Consider the following 21,018-nt stretch of genomic DNA (forward strand, 5'->3'; position numbering starts at 1 on the left):
TGACGATTCAGGAAATGCCAAAATATAAGTATTAGGCATTTTTTGTTAAGAATGGGTTGGAAATGGTCGTCATGTAGAGTTGGCACCATGAAGTTTTACATTTATCTGCAATATTTAAGTATTTGTTTGCATTTCAGTATTTTGTCTTATGATGTTACGTGTGGCCTTGTTGCTGATGTCAAACCGTCTTTGGACATATTTTCCACCTGTGGTTTTATTATTGGCTCATGCAAACTTAAATTGTTTATATGTCAGAGGGTCCGAATCTATAATATGCTTATTACTAATTTAGATACTTAAAAGAAGACAGGAGGCTGACTGTGCTTAATAGCCTGCGTTTTATGCGTTCATAAGATATTTTCGGATATGATTATTATTTTTGCTGTGTGTTCATCCGGGAGTGATGAATAGTGTTGATTTGTCTTCAGGTGGAGTGCTTTACTAGTATTTAAGGGGCTCAAAGTTCAGGTTTAAAGCTGTAGACACAACACTGACAAACATTGCCTCCTATTGACTAGACTGAGGAAATAAGAAAAGTATTTCAGAAATAGAGTGCAAGTAGTGCACGACAAATTTAAACCACAAGCCGCATCTTCTCTTTGCACAGTGGAGGCTTTGCACCTTTGTGCTGGTTCTTTTGTAGATGTTTTGCATCCTTATGCATCATTTAGTGTTCATTTTCAGCAGATATTGCAGGTGAACCAAACTGTGAAATGACAAAGGAATAACCAGATGTGTCTGCCTTAGGTAAATAACTTAATCTGTAAACTCTATATTGTGCACAATTCCTGCAGACATCCAGTTTGACTCTGGGCTGAATTTGTGCTCTGACAGTTTAACATTTAATAATTGACGTGATTGCAGGTGTGAAGACACAAGACGCAACACATGATCAGTATTTCATATTGCACTTTATTCAGCTCTGATGAGGCAGAACTGGGCTAGGCTTAGACCTCGTTACTCTCACAGTTCAACACTTATTGCTTTCAGGCTCCTAGTCCGTGATTCGGACCACCTCAAAGATATTCACACTGAAACTTTGCGTACACGTGATATAAGTCTGTGTGTCTTTCTATTGCTGTGTGGACAAATTCTAAGTTACGAAGACATTTGGATCAGTCTTCCCAACCTCAGGGATCTGTTTAAGGGTTAAGACTTGGTTTTGTGGTTAAGGTTATAATTGGGTTTACGTTAGGATCAGGGGCTAGGGAGTGCATTTTCACTGCGTGTCCTCACAGCTCTAGAAAGACAAACGTTTATGTGTGTAAAAACACTGCAGAAAATATTGCACCTCCTGTCTTAAATCTGTGTGAAGAGTTTATGCTGAATAACCGCATGGACAGAGGAAAACACAAAATCTGACCCAGAAAGGGAGGTGCGAGGTTTGATACAACATGAGAACAGACACACACCCCGATAAAACAGAAATAATGCACAATGTGATGGGTATGTCACACAGGGAATGTACAAATAAAGGCCTTTGCTTTAAAACCGTACAGTTTAAATAATTTCATGGCATTGTTGTGTGCAGATATGGTTCACTACAGCCTAGGAATATCATGAATGAGCTACGGGACAGGACAAAGACACAGAGGTTGTTCAGGTGACACACGGGGGACATGTTGCTTTCTCCTCTGACAAAAACTTCTGCAAGTCACGGCGAGGTTCATATGGATGTTGCAGGTATTTCTCTGTAATGAGGAAGTTGGGTATTGTAGCTCTTGGAGGAGGTTACCAGTTTATTTCTTAACACAAATTTCACTTCAGGCTTGATTTCTGCATGTTTCCACAATCTCATTATGTGTTAATGATGTATTAAAGCATCACAGGTTCAACCTGCAACAGAAACCGAGCAGAGATATTACATCTGCTGGAGTACATTAGTCTCCTCATCCTCATTGCTTTACACATTTGTTTTTCTATGTGGTGGCTCGGTGAAACATTTGGATCCTTCTTTCTGTCTGAATCAGCTGCTACAAGATGCAGGTCAGATAAAATCAGTGGTTTAGCCTTGTGGCAGACTGGCAAATTGTGAGCAGAGAGAGGTTCTAGCACCAGCTCTAAATAATGTACCTAAATGTAGAATAGATGTATATGAATTAAATCGTCAGAACTTCAGAAGCCGTGACTCTACCTCTGACTCACTACACTGTGTGACAGCATTAGCAGAGCAATACTGTAACTGGACACTGTGGATTTACTCCTTGATGTGCAGCCTCATTTATGTTCAAGTCTATTTCTGCAAAGTCAAAATCAGAAATAAAAAGAATAAATGTGTAATCTGTTATTCTCTTCATCGTGGATACAGTATATTATAAATGCTATGCCTAACTGACTATTTAATATTAAAGTTTATATTATAATAAATTATCATATCATATATCAGCCTGTAGAGGGCAGTCTATCCAAGCTACAAACAGTCCCAACATTAAACCATGTAAATGACTTTCTAATGTTGAGAGTACAGAGTACCACTGCACATGCAATCACACACAGCCTACAGGGGAAAACCACCTCCTCTCACAATCTCTTGGTGTCGGGTAAACATAACAAACGGGTCACATGACTGGGATAAAGCCACCTAGATCACATGATAAGGGGGGGGTGGCGGGGTAAAGGCCTCAGTGGTCGAGGATGCGGAGGTTGCCAGATACGATTTTGTTTTCCAGCATGGAGCCGGCTGGAATATCAATACGATCTCCATGGTTGGCGATGATGATGACGGTGCCCTGTAAGAAGGAAGAGAGTAGGCTTTAAGAAATAATTAAAATTAAACAAGTTTAAAGGGTAAATCGCATCTCTGATGTTATTTTTTCTGTGTTGTGAAAATAATTAGTTTAAGGTTTAAAGGGAAAACTGCTCTTTGATGAAAGTGAAGTCTCAATGTGACACCTTGTAATCACATGCCCCAGATAAAGTAGCTTAAATGTCCTTCAAGTTGACATATTATGTTTAATTTAGCGTTTATATTTTATACAGGGGCTTCACTGGCATGAGATTATGGTTTTGAAGTTTAAAAAGTGTTAATACATGTTATAATGCATGTATATATGTGTGTGTATACAGTGGCAAGAAAAAGTATGTAAACCCTTTGAGGTTATGTTGAGTTTTGCATGAATTTGTCATAAAATGTGCTCCGATCTTCATCTAACTTTATTGAACATAACGTAAACTTTCAAGGTGCAGGGTGCACATGCTCACATACTTTTTCTTGCCACTGTATTTAAGAATAAGGTATAACATGTTATATTTTAATGCAGCAGCTCTTCTGGCCGCCTGACTTTAAAGCTTATGGAATTCCCCCAGTGGGCCTAACTCTGCCTATTTTAACTGGGCTTTAGCAAAAACCTGCTGCATACTAGACATACAGGTTGTAAACAGTCGTCATTAAGCTCAGTGAACAGATAAAATCACTGCTTGAAGCCGCTCATCATATTTCAGTGAAATGTAATTTGAGAGCACATGTTTACCTTGAGTGAAACATTTTTCCCAAAGGTGACATCTCCTGACACGGTCAGGTGGTCGAGCTCCAGCATGTCGGGGATGCTCTCGAAGCGGGTCAAGTACTCCTGAACCTGAACACGAATGCACGCATGTAATGAAATTTGACAAACTGGCTAACAAACTCATGAATTCTTCAGAAAGTAGCTGTTTTGAAATTACCATCATGTTTACGCATTTCCACTGTTACTATTGTTACCTTGGTGAAGGAGCTGCCCAGTTTGACGTGTGGAGTTGTTGGGAATTCCCTCTTGGGGCTCATGGTGAGACAGCCGGCCTCCAGGCTGTACAGGTTCGACATGACGAGCAGCAGGTCTGACGTGGTCTTGACGGGAAGGAAGCGGCTGCGAGGTACATTTATTCCGAGAGCGTTGTCAAAGCATTTGATCGCCGCACCAACCGCCGTCTCCAGCTGGATGACGTTCTGCCCACCATCAAGGGTCTGACAATCAAAATAAGAGAAGACATGTCTGGTTGGTTGTAGAACTTTAGCTGTTAATGTTTTATTCCCAGCAACACGAAGAAGAACAAGAAATGTTGTGAAACCTGCTCCGACAGTTGTGTCTGTGGTCATGAAATTCATGCAAATAAAACGAGCTTGACCTGAAAGTTCCTAAACAGCAACTTCCAAACAGAAGCTTCTTTATCTGAAATGTGATTCACTGCAAACACAAATCTCCCATCTTATTTTGTCTGGGCAAAGATTCGGCCTGGCGGGGTATTGAAATGCAAACAACAAATACTGGATACATGTTCATAGTATTTTGTAAATTCATGGTCATTACTTTCCTAATAACATCATTATGTCAAACCTTTGTGTTAATTAATAAATGCTAGCATGCTAACGAGCCACAGTTGTTATAGTTTAAGAGTTTGTGATGTTTTCTCAAAACCCACAATATTTTTGAATATTTTAAATAAAATCTCACTTCACAGGACAACAAAGCACATCAATCATGTAGACCAGTGGTTCCCAAACCCAGTCCTCAGGTCCCCACTGCTGATTACCTGGGTCAGGTGTGTTCAGGGGGGCTTGAGAACAAGTTTGTGAACTACTGATATAAAAATATCAGGAATTATGCAACATTCTCCACCACTTCACTTTATCTTAAGTCCTTTTCTACTACAGTATTACATAAAGCCACATGGCTCTTCTCACTAAACACCAGCATAACTCTTTGCTGTGTGACTGTGATTCTGTAGCCAGCAGCTGGAAAATTACATCTATATGCAAAGGAATATTGTTTACCCTGGAGGATGCTTCTCTACTATGGAAGGGAAAGGTAGCATGGGCTCAGCACTTTGCCCGTAGGTGAGCACATGACAGCAAATCTGCTTCCTACACGGCTGCCAACAACAGGATAATCGTGTTAAAATTCTTTAACATCAGATAAAATATTACCCTGCTTGAGCTTTACTCAAGCATGCAAAAAATCTGCTGCCTCAAGTTCTTTGAAGTCCTTGATTCATAATAAAGAAATATGTATGAACATTAATTGAATGTGTAGAGCACAGATTAGCTTAACTTTTATATTCATCTGTCTCTGTTTTAGACCACATACAGCCTAAAGTAGGGCAGATGAGCCACCAGAAAGGAAACCAGAAGAGTGGAGCTAGAACATGGTGCAAGATAACAACTCATTGCCCATGAGCCCTAGTCATTTGCGTGCTAAACTTCAAGGCTTAAAAGAAAAGGCAAGTCCACGTAGGAGTCGATGTAGGCAGAATGCTCAGACATGTCTAGAATAACAGATAGACAGGGAGCACCGAATGCTGCAGACATTTTTAGACAACAGAGATTACAGCAAGAATGTTGAAATAACGACTTTACAACAGAGCTTCTGTTTTCACTGTAAGTACCCTCGCTGCTGCTCTCAGCGGCGTCACCAGACACACCCCCAGAGTTTCAGAACAGAGAGGGCTTTTTTATCATTACTTAGAAACCTAATTTTACACTCTTGTAGATGTATTTCATTATTATTTCCTGTGGTGTAACAAACCTTTAGCTTTATCCTGACTCTATTACTAAGATTTACTGTTCTATCAATTTGAAAATGGTAACTGCAACGTATCTTTAGCCTCTTTTCTTTTATTTGATTTTTTTTTTTTTTTTTTAACCATCCTGGTTCTTATTTCCTGGTTGTTAATGGATGCAGTCATATCACTTCCCTTTTCCTTGCAACTGAAGAATGAATCATTATACTGACCTTGGGGTTGACTATGATCTCCATGTCCATTGCCTTCTGTTCCTGCAGCCTCTTGATAGCAGCCAGAGAGATCCACAGGTTGTTAGTATTGAAGATCTTGAACTTTGAAACAGATTTAAATTCGTCTACGTGGGCCTTGGGAACTTGGGCAATCTCCAGCAGACGCAGTTTTCCTTCATACTGGATCAGCGTGCCACCCTGAAAATCAGAGTTGCATTTTTACAACATGAGTTGAGTGACTGGGAAATGTATCACTCTCCTTTATGACAGAAATGTTCCTTTAGATTGTGTAATGATTGAGTAATTGATATTTTTCATTCTGTTAAAAGGAAGTTATTCACATTCCTGGAAAATCGATTGTTTGCATTAGTCATGTTCTATGTCTACAAACAGGTTTATGTGTGTGTGTGTAAAATAACACTTTATTGTTGTTTGGAATCAGGCCAGAGTGACAGATTCTTCTGTGAATGAACAGAGCAAATATTGACAGTGACAGCATGAATCCAGTTTACTTCTCAATAAATATTAACCCAGTCTTCTTGCTTCACATACCTTGACGTCAGCACGTGTCTTGTCCGTCACCTCCATGACAAACTCGCAACGCTTCCCGTTGGGCTGGCTCACCAGGTGGTGCAGGATGTTGAGGTCCACGGTGGCTCCAAGGTTGTCAATGTTGGACACAAAGATGTACTCTTTGCCCTGAGCGATCAGCTGATTCAACAGCCCAGAGTTGTAGAAGCTGGCGTAGATGTCGCCGTGGCCTGGAGGGTACCAGCCTTCTGCATTTTGTCCATTCATAGTCAAGCTTGTAGCTACTGGAAGGAGGGATTCTTTATTGATGCGAGGGTACCTGCACAGAAGAAAGGAGTTCACAATAAAATCACCATTAGAGAGGACTAAATTAACATTTAAATCAGCATGACTTAATATGTGGACACTTGGGGGCAGCTGTAATGGTGGAAAGAAGTTGTTGCATCTCTAGTAGACATGGAGCAGTATTAGCATTACTTTAGCTGTTATTCACTCTTCTTCATTCTTAACTTTTGGTCTCAGCTTAGTCCTGAAAGTAGCTTCTCATTGGATGATGTTGGAAAATATCACTATCTCTGGAATCCAATTTGCATGTTTACATGTCTCTGTGCTACTTGAAAGCCTGTTGTTAAACAGTTTGTAGCGCTGGTGTTTGCCAGTATTATTCATTAAAGCAAATATGCAGATCCAAGTTCAATGGTACACACGTACATTCATGAATGGCATATATGAAGACAAGATCCAAAATTAAACCTGTTGATTTTAGAACTAGATTCAGTCAGTCTGCAGTTTAACATTTGAGGTAAGAAGACAAAGACATTTCAACAAAGCAGTATGCCAACTGTTGTGTATTTTCCATCTTTTCATATCACTGCAGGACTTGAAACCACACCGCCAGAGGGTAAACTTTGATTTTCTCCTCATGAGGCAACAAGCCAAAGAGACCAAGCCATCATTGCTGTGCTCATTAACTGATGAAAGGGTTTCTAAGATGGATTCATGTCAGGTTGAGTTAAACTTCTCCGTGAGGAACAGAACTGAGAGGGAGTGGGCTGTGTTTTTGGCAGTTTGAGGATATTTCAGACTGCAGATGAGCTGGTCAGGTGAGAGGAGTTGCAGCATAAAGGCACGGAGGCCTTTTTAATAATAATAATAATAAGAGGATTTTATCCACTTGACTAATCTGGGAAAATGTTACAGATGAGTGGCTTTAATATGAACTGTTAATATGACCTTTCATGTCATGTCAGATCCTGTCTTAGCTTCAGTGTAGCTTCCTCAGAAAAAACTATTTACTGGTATTTCCAGTTTAAAAATGTTTTTCTAAAACCTCTTAATAGAATTCTGATGAATAACCTGCAGTAACAAGGCTAAACTGTCAAGTGCAAGCAGGGACATGAATTATGTACGTGATTAAACTGTTAAAAAATTATTACATTGTTCACATCGGCTCGTAGTTTTCCTTTTCTCTTCCTTTAGACTACTTAGTACTTTCCCTGTACTCACTTCCCCCTAAGATATTTTTTTGTTTGTCTTCTACCTCACTTGTAAGTTGCTTTAGATAAAAGCATCAGTCAAATGACTAAATGTAAATGTGTAAATGTAGTTTCTATGGGGTAATATTAACTCTGACAAAGAAACAAAGGATTATTAAAAATGAATTTTGACAGTCAAGCTTGTCCTGTCACTAACCGCTTTAATTTAGTTTTATTATTGATTAATCTGCAACAACAACAAGCTATTGACACTTTTTTTTAGTTTTCAGGAATTGGCTTTGAAGAAAAAATCTTACAAACAAAGACAAATCTCATTATTACACAGTTGATAGTTGTTTACTCTGCTCATCACATGCAGCCAGGGATTTCTATTGTTCTAACCATTATAAGAATGGTTGGACAAACTTTAAATTACTTAATGAATACACCAAATTAATTTCTGTTGTCAGCTTCTGTTGACACCAGAGAGAGTGATGAGCTAAATTGAATTTGCTATGTATGAATTATTCTCACAACCTCAACCACAGACGTCTTTGTTCTAATGCTGACTGACATTTCACCTAAGTATATCCAACAGTTTTCTCTCTGCTGCCATTAAATTGTCCAATACAGCTTTGTACTACACTCCTTCAGGCACACACACAACACAGTACAACCGGTCTAAATAATTTAAAGACAAGAATAAAAAGTAAGTTCCGCTTGACTGACAAAATGGAGGCACCAAAAATTAAATATTAATGGGTTTATCCATACATTACGAGACATTTCCTGTCTAGAAGCTGCTGTTCTTGACAGTTTACTACAGAATCATACACTAAGCAGAACACAGCAGAGACACTACTTTAATCCGTTGTATTTCCAAGTCTTCTGTGTAAATTCCTTTACGACAAACATCACCCCAGCTGCTACTCAGCTTATGTGTTACCTGACATAACAGTTAACTCGTGTGTTACGTGTTCTCCCACCTGCTCTGGTTAAAGGTGTGTATCTTGACGCGGTGGTGTGTGTACTTCTGCAGGATCTTCTTAGTGTCCTCATCGGTGTTAAAAGAGTTCATGAGGACCAGGGGCACGTCTGTGTTGTAGGTCTTGTTCAGGTGCTGTGGGACAACATTCAGCTTTAGAGTTACAGGCAGTCGGTGCTATATAGTATATTGATAATGAACTAGAGTTAGACATTAAACATACATCTGTGGAAAGCAGGACAGAACTATGTGTTTTTCTTTTTTCTTTGTGATGTTTTTGTTTATGCAGCAAAATGAAAATAAAATGAATAATTAAAAAACATTTTATGGCTACATATAAACACTTAGAGCCAGTACAACAAAATGCATCTGTGTAACAGAATCAATACAGAGCATAATGAATACTAATACTGCTAAAAAGACAGAAAAGTAACTCGACTGTGTGATTAGAGTGAATACATAGAAGGGAAATGAAACCCATGAAAGCATTTGTTTTACCAAGATAACAGAAAATTAAAGCAGGTAGAGGAAGAAGATGAGAAATGAGCCATAAATCAGTTGGGACACGTTGACTTGAGGAAGTTGTTAAAAAGTTTAATTTCCTGCCTGTGATAGAAACTTTGAATGATTGGACTTTTCTAAACTAAAGAGAACAAGAACCTCTTTTTGCCAGTAATAAAACAGGATGGGTGTCGACCTGCAACTGATTCATAGAGTGTAAACGAGCTCTGATCTCTCATTCACTCATTCATTCACGACCTTTGTTTGGAATTGTCATGATATTTGAGTATGATATAGACATCACAGACCTTATGCAACACTCCTGCTGTTCAGCCACATCCTAATACATTGCAAACAAACTTAAAAGGACTTCTTTACATCATGGCTGTTGACAGTGGGTGTATAGAGGGTGTAATGACCACTTTGAATATTTTGCCTAAGCAAGAAGCCAGTGTTGCTGTCCAGTACAGTCCGTCTACTGAATACATCTGTGTTGTTATTGCAGAATTTTTAAACTAGTGTTTTATAAATTATATCTATTAATTTATTTGTATACATTAATTATATCTCAATGAACATACAAGAAGAAATCCCGCAAATATCCACTGCATGTAAGTTTCAATTGCAAAGACCCAGCAGGTCCTAACAGCAACCACGTCTTGAACAAACCTACCATCATTCCTTCTTGGTGTTGTTATAGTTTTCATGTCTAATGTGAACAACACCTTTCAGTGCTGAGTCTCCCAACAAGTCTGAACTGTCCTGTACCTTTAGGAGATCCAGCCACAGCCAGGTGGCGACATTTCAGTAAGTTTTGAACAAATATGCACTGAAATGGTCCAAATGAAATGTTCAAGAAGCTGTGTTTTGGCTGAGGGGGGTATTCTCACACAGGAGACATGGTTTAGGGGTATGTGTACGTACAGGATCTATTTTCCCTCTGTCTGAATAGGCTGATTCAGTCAGGAGGTAATCCAATCCCACTTGAGCAGAAAATGGAGAGCAGTGACTCGGACACAGACAGCAGTGTGCTGGGTGGAGAGAAGTGTCCCATGAGACGTTTACGAAACACACACACCCAACATAAATTAAATTACACAATACTGTACACGCCAGCATCTCAAGACAGGACTCATGATAAATCCTGTATAGTGAGTTTCAAGTGTCTCAAAACTGTAACATCACATGAATCCCCTGTAAAGTCAAACTGAATGAATTAAAGTAAAAATAAATAAATAAATTTTATTTATGTAATACAAGTTTTTTTATAATGTTATGTCTTAGTGTATATGACAGGAGCTACTGTACAAAGTATAACCACACATATACTTCTTCTCCAGCACACAGCCTTCTCTGTTTCCCTGCCAATCCCACAACCCTGCCTGCAGGCACACCAACAGATCCTCTTTCACTCCTTTCACAAGACCTTTAGCTCGCTTTTCAAGTCATTCACGCAGTGCCTCAGACACATGCAGTAGTACAGGGTTGAGCATAAGGATGCAGCACTGAGGTAATAAAGTCTCCAGCATACAGTAATAGGACTGGAACGTCACTGCACTACACAGATGTCTGTATTACATCAGACAATACATCAGTTCCTGCTCCTGCTCCACCTACTCCACATCTTGTGGCAACCAGCTATTTCTCTGGTGTGTACTCTTCCAAGTTAGGCAACACTGTCGGAGAATCTAATCTGTAATGGAGAGCTGGCTGGTAAGTAGTAGGAGGAAAAAAAAACAATTGTGAAGAATTATAAAAGCATTCACGGTATTATCCTGTGGTTGATATGCAGGCTACAGAGGGAGGTTTCATGACAGCAAACATTGTGAAATGAGAACAACTCCCAGGAACACACAGAAAGTGAGGAGAATTACAGTTTCAAGTATCACGGCTGCCTGAGTGTCTTCTAAAGCAAAACTCCATAAACACTTTTAATTGGTTCAAAGTTAAGAGTGGGGTTTGGTGACAGGATAAAAAGCTATAAGGGAATCTGTCTGTGCTGTTTCTGTTCTGCTCTTCGCAGTGAAGAAGTGAAAGTAGACGTCCCGCTCTCGGGACTAGCCTTGGATTGCCAGCCCTGCTTTATCTGCACACTACATTCAAACTGTGTCAACAATCAGAACAGTGGAGAACAGACCTTAAGTGCACTGATCAGACTAAATATTGCGACTAGAAGAACATGTGAAACAAGGCCAGGTACAGATCACAGTGATTTAGAGCTACAGTACAACACACCTTCAGCCTCCATTCCCCAAAACTTTGACATCCACTAGTTATCTACCTCTATCTGCTGCACAGTGAGGTCCAGGAAGGTGTTCTCATTGCGGACGCTGATCAGGCTCTTGGGGCCCTTACATCCCATGCTGGTGCCAAGGCCTCCATTCAGCTTCACCACCACCAATTTGTTCAGACTGTCAGCCACGTTGTCCGGGAGGCCTCGAGCGGCTATCTTATCGTAGGGCTGGATCTGGAGAGGGAGAGTGACAGCAGAAGGGTCAGTACAACCGCAGGTTTGCCTTTAAATAACTTTACTGTTTCACTCTAATTTTGTCTTTAGTGCAAAGTGTTTTTAACTAGAAAAACCTTTTAGACGGGCAGAGCAGAGAGTGTGGGCGGATTAATAACCAGCTCCACAATGTAATGGGCCCATGTCATAAATTGTTAATTTACTCTGCTGCAAAGTGCTGTTTCAAAACTACAAAAAACTACAAGGCACATTTTGTGGAATGTTTTTGTGTGTACGGTGCAAATAATAGTAATTATGGTCATTTAATGCACAATACACAGCTGGTTTCAAATGTCTTCAGCACTTTTGTGCGTGTGGGAAGTCACATTACTGGATCAATACTGCAGCTCTCAGATCAGCAGATTCACACATCATGTATTGATTTCTTTCATTTTCTCCCACAGAGCAGAAAAAGTGAAAGGATTATGGAGATACAGATATATAACTCACAGGGATGCTGTTTTTAAATTAAAAGTGAAACAGCAGCAGGATCACGAGGAGCTCACTGCTTTCCCACTATTGTTCTGTTTCTCCTCTAATTTTATCCAGCTTGAATTAATTTCTCTTTCATGAGGAATTTCTGTAAAGCATTGCAAGCAATGTGCAGAGGCATCCAGGGACATTAAATTCTAACCAGATGTCAGCTTTCCATTGTTTGCCATGATTTGCCTGAATATTTGTAAAATAAATGCTGCGCTCTCACTGATTTCCGAATGAATGTGAATGTGTGAGGATATGTACAAAAAGTCCAGCTGTCCTTTCCAGCTAAAAGCCCAGAGTCACTAATCAGTGACAGCAGACACACAGCAGACCTCCTGATGGAAACAGACGGTCTCTCCTCTGGTGTTTACCCCCACCTCTCACCCCACAGAGAGGATGCAGTTACAAATACAACAGGCAACCTTGACACAGCTGCTGCTCTTTCTGTCCTTCATAGAGACGGGAGGTAATTGTAGTATAAGACAAAATATGTTTCACGGTCATAGTAATAATAATATGAGTTAACCAACTTCCATTAAATGAATGCAGATAGATCAGACTTAACAGTAAATGACTGTGAAGTCAGTGTTAGAGAGGATGTGTTTAATATATGTTTGTATGTGCCCCTGATATGATCTGTTCTTTACAAACCGTGCAGTAGTTGTAAAATAAAAAAAGATAGTGATACATTCAAGAGGAAAAGAAATGCTCTTAATGTTAGTTTAGTCAAAGCAAGTGATTTTTTTCAGTTGGGATTCCCATCCTAGCCCTGTACCCCTGAAGGAAAACATCATAAAATCCCAGATGTTCATTTCCCTTTCCAGACAATGAAGATGGGGACTGCATATTTTCTTTCCCCCTGTGTTTTTGCAGGTTAAGTGTGTGTGTGTGTGTGTGTGTGTGTGTGTGTGTGTGTGTGTGTGTGTGTGTGTGTGTGTGTGTGTGTGTGTGTTACCGGCTACTCTGGTTGAGTTAACACAACACCTCTCTGATTATTTCTAAAGCTCTCTGTTCTGGTGCAAGCTGCTGTTTTACCATTTACTTTGATTGATGGCTGCAGTATGAACAAGCACCTGAAAGAAAATCTGAAACAATGAATTTTGCTTTTGTATTGAGTGTGAAGTGTGAGTGTGTGTTAATAATAAAATAAAAAATACTTAGCTTAGTTTCTCTAATTATTATTAGTAGTTTAATTATTATTAAACAGGAGAACACCAGCTTCACCTTTATTGTCTCGTCACAATACTAACAGTATCAATACAATTGTGAGTGGCAGGACAAGTTTGTTGTGTAAGCAGTATTTGGGGAAGGCATGCATACATCTGTAAGGTAAATAGTGCCTCTTCTGACTGCCTGAGTCTAAACTGACTTCTTAAAATACCTGTGCTAAACACACCTTAGTTCTTTGTAGTGCTACATACAGTTCTGAGAAGTCTAGTGGAAGAACAACATTCCTGTTTGTCAGCTCACAAGTTTCAGGGTTCATTATCTTTAATTATTCTAAATTGTTGGGATAAATAGAGGGGTTGATTGGGTGTATGATCACTTTGAAGTCTGTCTGAGCTTAATTTTCTGAATTTTACAGAGAGGTGTTCTCTAATTCTGTACAAAAAAAAACAACAACAAAAAAACACCTGATGGCTTGAGGATATTGACGTATGAGAAATTGAGTAGCTTTAGTTTTTCAACTGCTGGTCAGATATATTTTGAGAGATTCTTATGGACATTTTGACAGATTCACAAAATGCTGTTAGCTGTAGGCGGATACCATTTAACGTTTTTCATTTATGGGCAGAATGAGATGAATGAATGTGTTTATTAATAAATAATATTAAAATAATAAATAAGAAATATTCTGTATTACAATATTACTGAATAGATTATTTGATACCTGCCCATTAACAGAGCTCTATCTCGTTCTACTTCACCACTCTCCTTTCATTTCATTCATCTACACAACTTGAAAAAAGTCTTTAGATGCCAAAAATATACTAATAAATTATTGCTGCAGCAGGTCAGCCTGTCATTTCCACTAGTCTCAGTATGAGGAGGCAGTGGAAACTGTCTTTACAGGCTGAAAAAACTGAATAGTTAATTAGGTTGGGGGATTCTGAGTAAAGTTTAGTTAACTATGTGCTCTCTTACTTCTTTTGTTCTTACTGGGCTAGGATGCTGCCAAACGATGCCTCATACACTCCCATACTTCCCTTTATCACACCATCACACTCTCTCTCTCCTTGTGGCCTCATCTCATTACTGTCACTTTCTATTTCTCCGCATGCTCCCTCTCCCAACAGTTATTTGACTACTTATAATTACCAAGCTTTAATCTTCTCTCTGCCTCCATCTCTCTTTATGTAACTCTCTATTTCACTACAAAGCTTCCTCTTATTGCACTTCATTCATATTTAATCTCTTTCTTTATCAAGCTTCAGAATTTATAAAAGTAGGTGAGGGACTTACTATTTGCTCACTACCTCAATCAGACGGATCAGATTTGTTTACGTGTTCCATAAAAGGTCTGTTTTCTTCAGTGGGACAGAAATGAACATGGGCGACAAACACCAGTGACGAACTCTCTCTGGACTCAAACCAGCTGAACCTGTGAGAAACTTTGACTCACAGGCTGGTGATTTGGTCATGGAAACAGGACTTCTTTCTTCTTTAAAAGGGAATGTGAGTAAGTGGAAAGTTGTTAGGGTCTAATGGTCACAACCCTTTCTCCCAAAAAACAGTGAGAAAAACTAATTTAAAAATGCCAGGTTATTGTTTAGAATTATAATTTCTATCTTGTAATAATGCTGCACTTATGTGGCTAATTAATTAGTAAATGTTTATCAAGTTGATTATAAAAAAAGATTTCCGCTCAAATCCATTCCAGCACTGTTAAGGCAGAGCTATGATCCTTTACATAACAATCTACATTTACTTTTCACAGACAACTCCTCTGTGCTTTAACCAGGAATTGTTAGTGAACTATAATCATGAGTTGGTTGTGAGGGCTAAATGATCAACATGGTCTTACCACATTGTTGGCTTTGATGACAGATATTCTTATCTAACCTTCACAGGTGGCTAGCACTTCCTCCTACGAGAACCAGTTCTGTCGATCTCCATGTATTTATTTATATGTGACACCTATGTTAGAACAGGTGGAGTGCAGATGAACACAGCTAGGGCAAAGAAATGTAGTTTCGCCTAGCACACAACTCAAGTTGGCACAACCTACGCTGGAATGCAATACTACCCAGCTACATGATACACTTGATACACATGACCAATCAAAACATGTAACTGTACAATCCAGATTCCAGGTTGAGTCACTTTACGTTTTTGTTGCAGATAACATGAATGAAAATTACTGTCAAAGAGTTTTGAAATTCGGCCTTTCACAGTAATCCACAGCAATCCTGTTCCGGCTGACAAACCAGCAAATTCCCAGATATATTAGGAGTTTCTTATTATCTCCTCAGGCCAACAGTAGCAACACGCCTCAGCTAAGTCGGTGAACTGGTTAGATGGTATTTTTCTTTTCTATTTGAGTTTAGTTCCTTCCTTGTGTATTTATGATTGCTTCATGGTTTAGTTTTGACAAGCCAATAAAACGGGCAGGTTCATTCTTGGCTTTTAACATGTAATGGTCTAGATGCAGAAACATGACAAACTACATTTCCAGTGTAAAGACAAGTCTTTGTCTTCATGTCTTCATGTAAATGAAGAGTTTGTTGTTTTCTCTCGCTGATCATCGTAGCTGCAAGCACACATGCACCAACAACACTTACCGAGTCTTCTGGGGGTCTTTTTATCTTGACCCATTCTACTGATGGTCCCTTCACCTGCAGAAATCTGTGGAAAAGATTCTTGAAGCCTTCAAAGTCTGCCTTGGACACCTGTAACACAAGTATTTTCAAGTGTTTTAAACTTTACTCATGTCATATAGGCTGTTTCAAGTTAGGCACTAATAAAGCTATGCTAATGGCATTTTGTTCTTTGCTAGAAAGAAGAAAATGGATTAATTGCTTCTTTAAGATAAGATAAGATAAGATAGCCACTTCTTCCACATCCCCAGCTTTCATTGTTTTTCACATATTAATAAAAGCTTGTGTTCATAATGAGCTGTCAGCTGCTGCTCTGGTGTCATTTGTTTGTTGTAAGATGAGCTTACTTTATTTTATTATTTATATGACTTATTTATAAGATATCACCTCCATAGTTCAGTGATTTGCAATTTTTCTTTCTTTTGAAGCATTTTTAAATGTGCTTCCAAAGAAATGGGCTGGAAGAAACCACACAATCACACAGGGTCTGAGTTGGACTGGGTGCCTCTATTTTTTACAACGCAGGCTTCATGTGTGTGTGTCTATGAACATGTAGGTGGAACACCCAAAGGCACTCTGCTACAATTTGTGTCACTATTGAGTATTCCCAGAGCTTTTGTGTGACCCCTCCACCCTGTAAATCACAACCAGATGGTTGGGGAGAAAGAGAGAGTCAGTGTTACCGTACCTCCTTTTCCGCCCCTGTGACGGTGTTCAGCAGTTTCTCCAGCTCAGTGTGCATGGAGCTCTCCAGCTGCTGCCGCATCATTTCCTGGAACTGAGCCATCCCTTTGTTGGGCACTCGATTACTAAGACCTGCACAGGCAAAGTAATGGAATATTATAAATATATGTTCTGGATCCTCCAAATGCTTTCTACCTCCACCTTACTACAAATACCAAGAGACCTGATCAACATGTACCTGATGTCTGTCAACGCCAGTGGAAATATCATGATATCATAGAGAATTGCTTGTGTCAGTGGTCATATTACTACATCATACTGTAGGTGCTGATAGGTGAGAAGATGAATCATTGTAATATAATCAGTGATGATTTACTGGCGTGAGGTGTACACAGGGAATTGCTTTTGTGTAAGACTAAACCTGGCCCATGAGCAAAAATGTGGACAAAGCAAGACTGACAAAACTTCAGAGCACTTTTTGGTTTCTTAAGGAGCATTAAATCAAAATGCTGTGGATGGAGTTCATACCAGAAATATTTTCACTGTACTTAAAAAACAGCATTGCTGTGCCTTCGTTTATTTTTTAACACTGAGAAGTCCTACTCAGCGCATACAGCACTGTGTAGTAGTATGAGTAGTAGGACAGGTTTAATGCGTACAGGGGCACAAATGACAACAATTCAGTCTTCTTACTGAATTCAAAACCACATTAGATAGTTTTGGTTTGATAAATAAAAGCAAAAATGTGACCAAACCTGTTGAGTCCATTGGGTTTTCGTTGCTGTGTGACATTAATGCTTTGAAAATAAGAAATAGAAAATAACACTATATGAGGATACAGTAATAAATTATTGAGATATATCATAGTAGATCCTTTCTTATCAAAGTATTGGCCAATTATTTGAGCGAGAGTGTGAATAGAGAACGAAAGAATGAGAAACCTTGAGAGTCACCACTTGATGTAGTATAGTATTGGTTAATGAAGCAGCACAGTGAGTGCACCACAGTGTCTGTGTTACAGAATATTTTACTGCTTCGTGCAACAGTAGCAGAAGGAAACAGGATGTATTTGCACTATGCCCGCATTTTACAGATTTACTTGGTTAGAATTTAGGGTAATGTAGACAGACAATGTTAAGACCTTGTGATACTTTACAATCACTTCTTCTCAGAGTGAGGTAGAAACTAGAAGTTGCTATTGGGGAAAATTGTGAAATGCAAGATAATAATTTTACTTAATAGACAGTATTTCTACAGCTACCTTTTCGACACCATGTAGTTACAAAGAATTATTTGTTAATTAATTCATCTGTTGACATTTGTATCACATTTTCGTCAGTACTTTGTCTGTAACATGACCTGGAACCTTGCTGGGATTACTGGACAAACAGCCTTAAAGCACAGACCTCCAGAAGGATCAGCGGGCCTCTGGGCTAAATTCACTATATTAAATGTTTATTTCTTGTTTGAATGTGTCAAAGCACAAGCATATAGGGACCCAAAATGAACAAATTCAAATTGACTAGACAATTCAGCCAAATTATAGGGTTTGTTAAATTTTTGACAGAATTGACATTATTAGTCACCGGGATTTGTTTTGACTTTTAAGGCCTCCAAAGACTCTTTTTAGAACATAAAATCCATCATGTATGCATTTTTATTTGATTAAGCAAAAGGATTTATCACATTTATTAGCAACGAGTAACTTTAACACCTAGTCAACTACGATTTGCTGGTTCTGTTTTCTACTATTTAATCTGAAACTTTTCCCCAAATGCCAGCCGGAGTTTGCATATTAACGGGTAAATTTGGCTTGTCTAATAGAGCTGAGAACTGTAGTTTAAAACCTTGTAAGTCAGACGCTGGCTGGCTGCTTATCAAACAGCTTAAGTCAGCATTACAAACCTGAAGCGGTGAAATAAAACAAGTGAAAGAAGTGGAGAACTTTGACCGTAACTTCACCTACTGTACCTGCTGTTGAGAAACGTCTCTGCAATAAATCATGTCTGGATTGATTTGGATAGGATTTTAGTAGTTTACAATCCATCTTTATTGCATACAGTAAATACAGTACGTAGTAGGAAAAGATAGTGTTCATGTGGTTACACGAAGGTTGGTGTAAATGAAAACTATAGTGTGAATCAACTGTTGTGTATCAGATATCAGAAAGTCCACGTGAAGGCATGAATTGTTTTTAAGCTTTTACAGAAACGAGTGTAACAGTCACATGGGATAAATCATACAGTATCTCAGGCAAACACACTTTAAGTCCCTGTCATTTGTGCTGAAATGAATGAAAACCAATGTTTGTTTGAAAAGCCAAAAGACAATGTTCAAAAATACAAGAAAGACAGGAAAAAAAGATACCAACAACCAAGAAAATGTGGTTTGCCCTGGGGACAATTTGCCAGTAAGTTTAATGGTTTTAGTAACTGAAGCAGTATAAAAATCATAGGTCCAGGGTTTTAAGAAATAGTTGATTTCATTAGCACGAAAGGTTAAAATCAAATTACCCTCCACAACAGAACTTACCTTCTACATAAAGTGCCATGTTTGAGCTGCCAAGTAGCGACTAGTGCAAACGGATAAATAATAAGATAAACGAGCAAACGAACGCTTCAAAAAGTCTGTTTGTAATCCACATAAGATTCACGGAGAAAATGGAAATATCACTGAACGGACATCCCGGAAAAAAAAAAGTTTCATGAGGTACTTTAAAAGAAAAGCAGTCATTCAATCATGGGTGTGCAACCCTTTGAGTCAATTCATCTCGGAGCCTGTGAGGACCAACACATCCCGTACACCTCATTTATAAGAACAAAACAGTGACACAAGCAGAGCTGGACAGGAGCCAGATGTCGAAATGACGCCTCGGACACGGAGCTGGGTTTGCTCTGCAACCTTTACTGCCTTTCATTTTCCAGCCCCATACTGCAAACCACGTCACAAACCCTGGCTTTGACGGCCAACCTTTTTTTTTATTTTGCCTCACCCCCTGCCATCATGTTTATGACATTATTACAACAGTGTCTCTATTTTCCTACACCACAGTCCAGTAAGTCAACTATTAACCAGTGCGATTAACACCAATGTCTTCATCCTGCACTGCCTGCATGTCTGACGGGAAACTTCGTCGGTTAGAGACTGCGGAAATGAGAGAAATGATGAGTGTGTGGATGAATGGCTGTAACAGGGTGGTGTGTTTTCAGTACAAATATAGATTTTAACGCGGATGCGGTGTACGTCCTTGACATAGTCTACTTTTACAGGAGGGCCGTGAATGTCACACGGGGGAAAACGACCGTTTTAGCAAAATGTCTAAATAAAAACCGTCGGGCGATGCGAAAGCTAACATTTCCAAAACACCAGTCGCTACAGGTGAGTTAGTGAGGGTTAATGAGGCCATTTTGATAGATTTAAAGCCGTTTTCTTACTGTATGACTGTAGGATGCTCTCGGAGGAAAAGTCGACGGGGTCGGCCTGATCCGGTGGGTCTGAAGGACCACAGCAATCCCGTAGAGGACACACACAGATGCTGCTTTTTGACGAGCTTTCACCTCAAAATGCCGAGTTCCTGCTTCACGTCGACATCGCCGAGTAAGACTCAAAATTACACAAGAACTTTAAAAAAAAATTATATGATTAGTTTGAAGATATTTTACACTTCAGTGCCACTCAGTGCACGAGCGAATCGGAAGGTCGCAGCAGGACGACAGCCAATTAAAACACTGTTTTCCTATGACGCAGATTTCTCGACCAATAGAAGTTTGCGACGTACAATATGGCGTCTGACTTCAATTCCGGGTTGATTTTAGAAATGAGAAACATACAAAACCCCGTTTATTAAACCTTATATTTATCCAAGAGCAAAGCGCCGCTTAGTTTTCATTTATTTTACTGATTATTATCAAAACTGGTTTTGCAAGATAAAAAATTCCGCTAGATCAATTGATTGATTGATTGATTGATTGATTGATGTATCCCTATGGCATCGTGCGTCATTGTGATTGATTTGTCCGCCCTTATTCTATATTAATTTACCGTTTTTATTAACACGCTGCGCATTTAAGCAATTACAGATGTTACATAATCATGCTTCCAGCTGTTCGGAAGTGAAACTTTAAGGAAATATCGCCACAGCCTGGTAGAAGTGTGGCATTGCACGCACTTACAACGATTGTTTACTAGAAGCAAAAAGTGGTTAAAAACAAATTGAGTATTTTCTAGTTTCCAGATCACTGAAGAAATTAGGATATTCAGATATTTATATTTTGTGTCTACCTGACACACCACAAAATGGAAGCTATTCTCTAAACACATACTAAAAAAC

General features: G+C 39.1%; 1 protein-coding gene across 4 annotated transcripts; it reads right to left on the reverse strand.

Moving 5' to 3' along the window:
• Positions 1–889: 889 nt before the first annotated feature.
• Positions 890–20,398, reverse strand: ugp2b (UDP-glucose pyrophosphorylase 2b). 4 transcript variants are annotated; one of them, XM_026356909.2, is made up of 11 exons: positions 20,123–20,398; positions 17,444–17,485; positions 16,693–16,820; positions 15,969–16,076; positions 11,482–11,667; positions 8,701–8,834; positions 6,261–6,558; positions 5,709–5,906; positions 3,701–3,943; positions 3,471–3,575; positions 890–2,729 (listed from the first exon to the last, which is right to left on the reverse strand). In XM_026356909.2, exons 2-11 carry the CDS (start codon positions 17,478–17,480, stop codon positions 2,622–2,624), a joined length of 1,545 nt encoding a protein of 514 aa, XP_026212694.1. In that variant the 5' UTR covers positions 17,481–17,485; positions 20,123–20,398; the 3' UTR covers positions 890–2,621. The 4 variants fall into 4 exon arrangements, with proteins under 4 accessions (XP_026212694.1, XP_026212693.1, XP_026212696.1 ...); XM_026356908.2 differs by lacking the exon at positions 20,123–20,398 and adding an exon at positions 19,221–20,079; XM_026356911.2 differs by lacking the exon at positions 17,444–17,485.
• Between the last annotated feature and the right edge of the window lie 620 nt (positions 20,399–21,018).

Source organism: Anabas testudineus, chromosome 15 (assembly GCF_900324465.2).
Source record: "Anabas testudineus chromosome 15, fAnaTes1.2, whole genome shotgun sequence".
Classification (NCBI taxonomy): domain Eukaryota; kingdom Metazoa; phylum Chordata; class Actinopteri; order Anabantiformes; family Anabantidae; genus Anabas; species Anabas testudineus.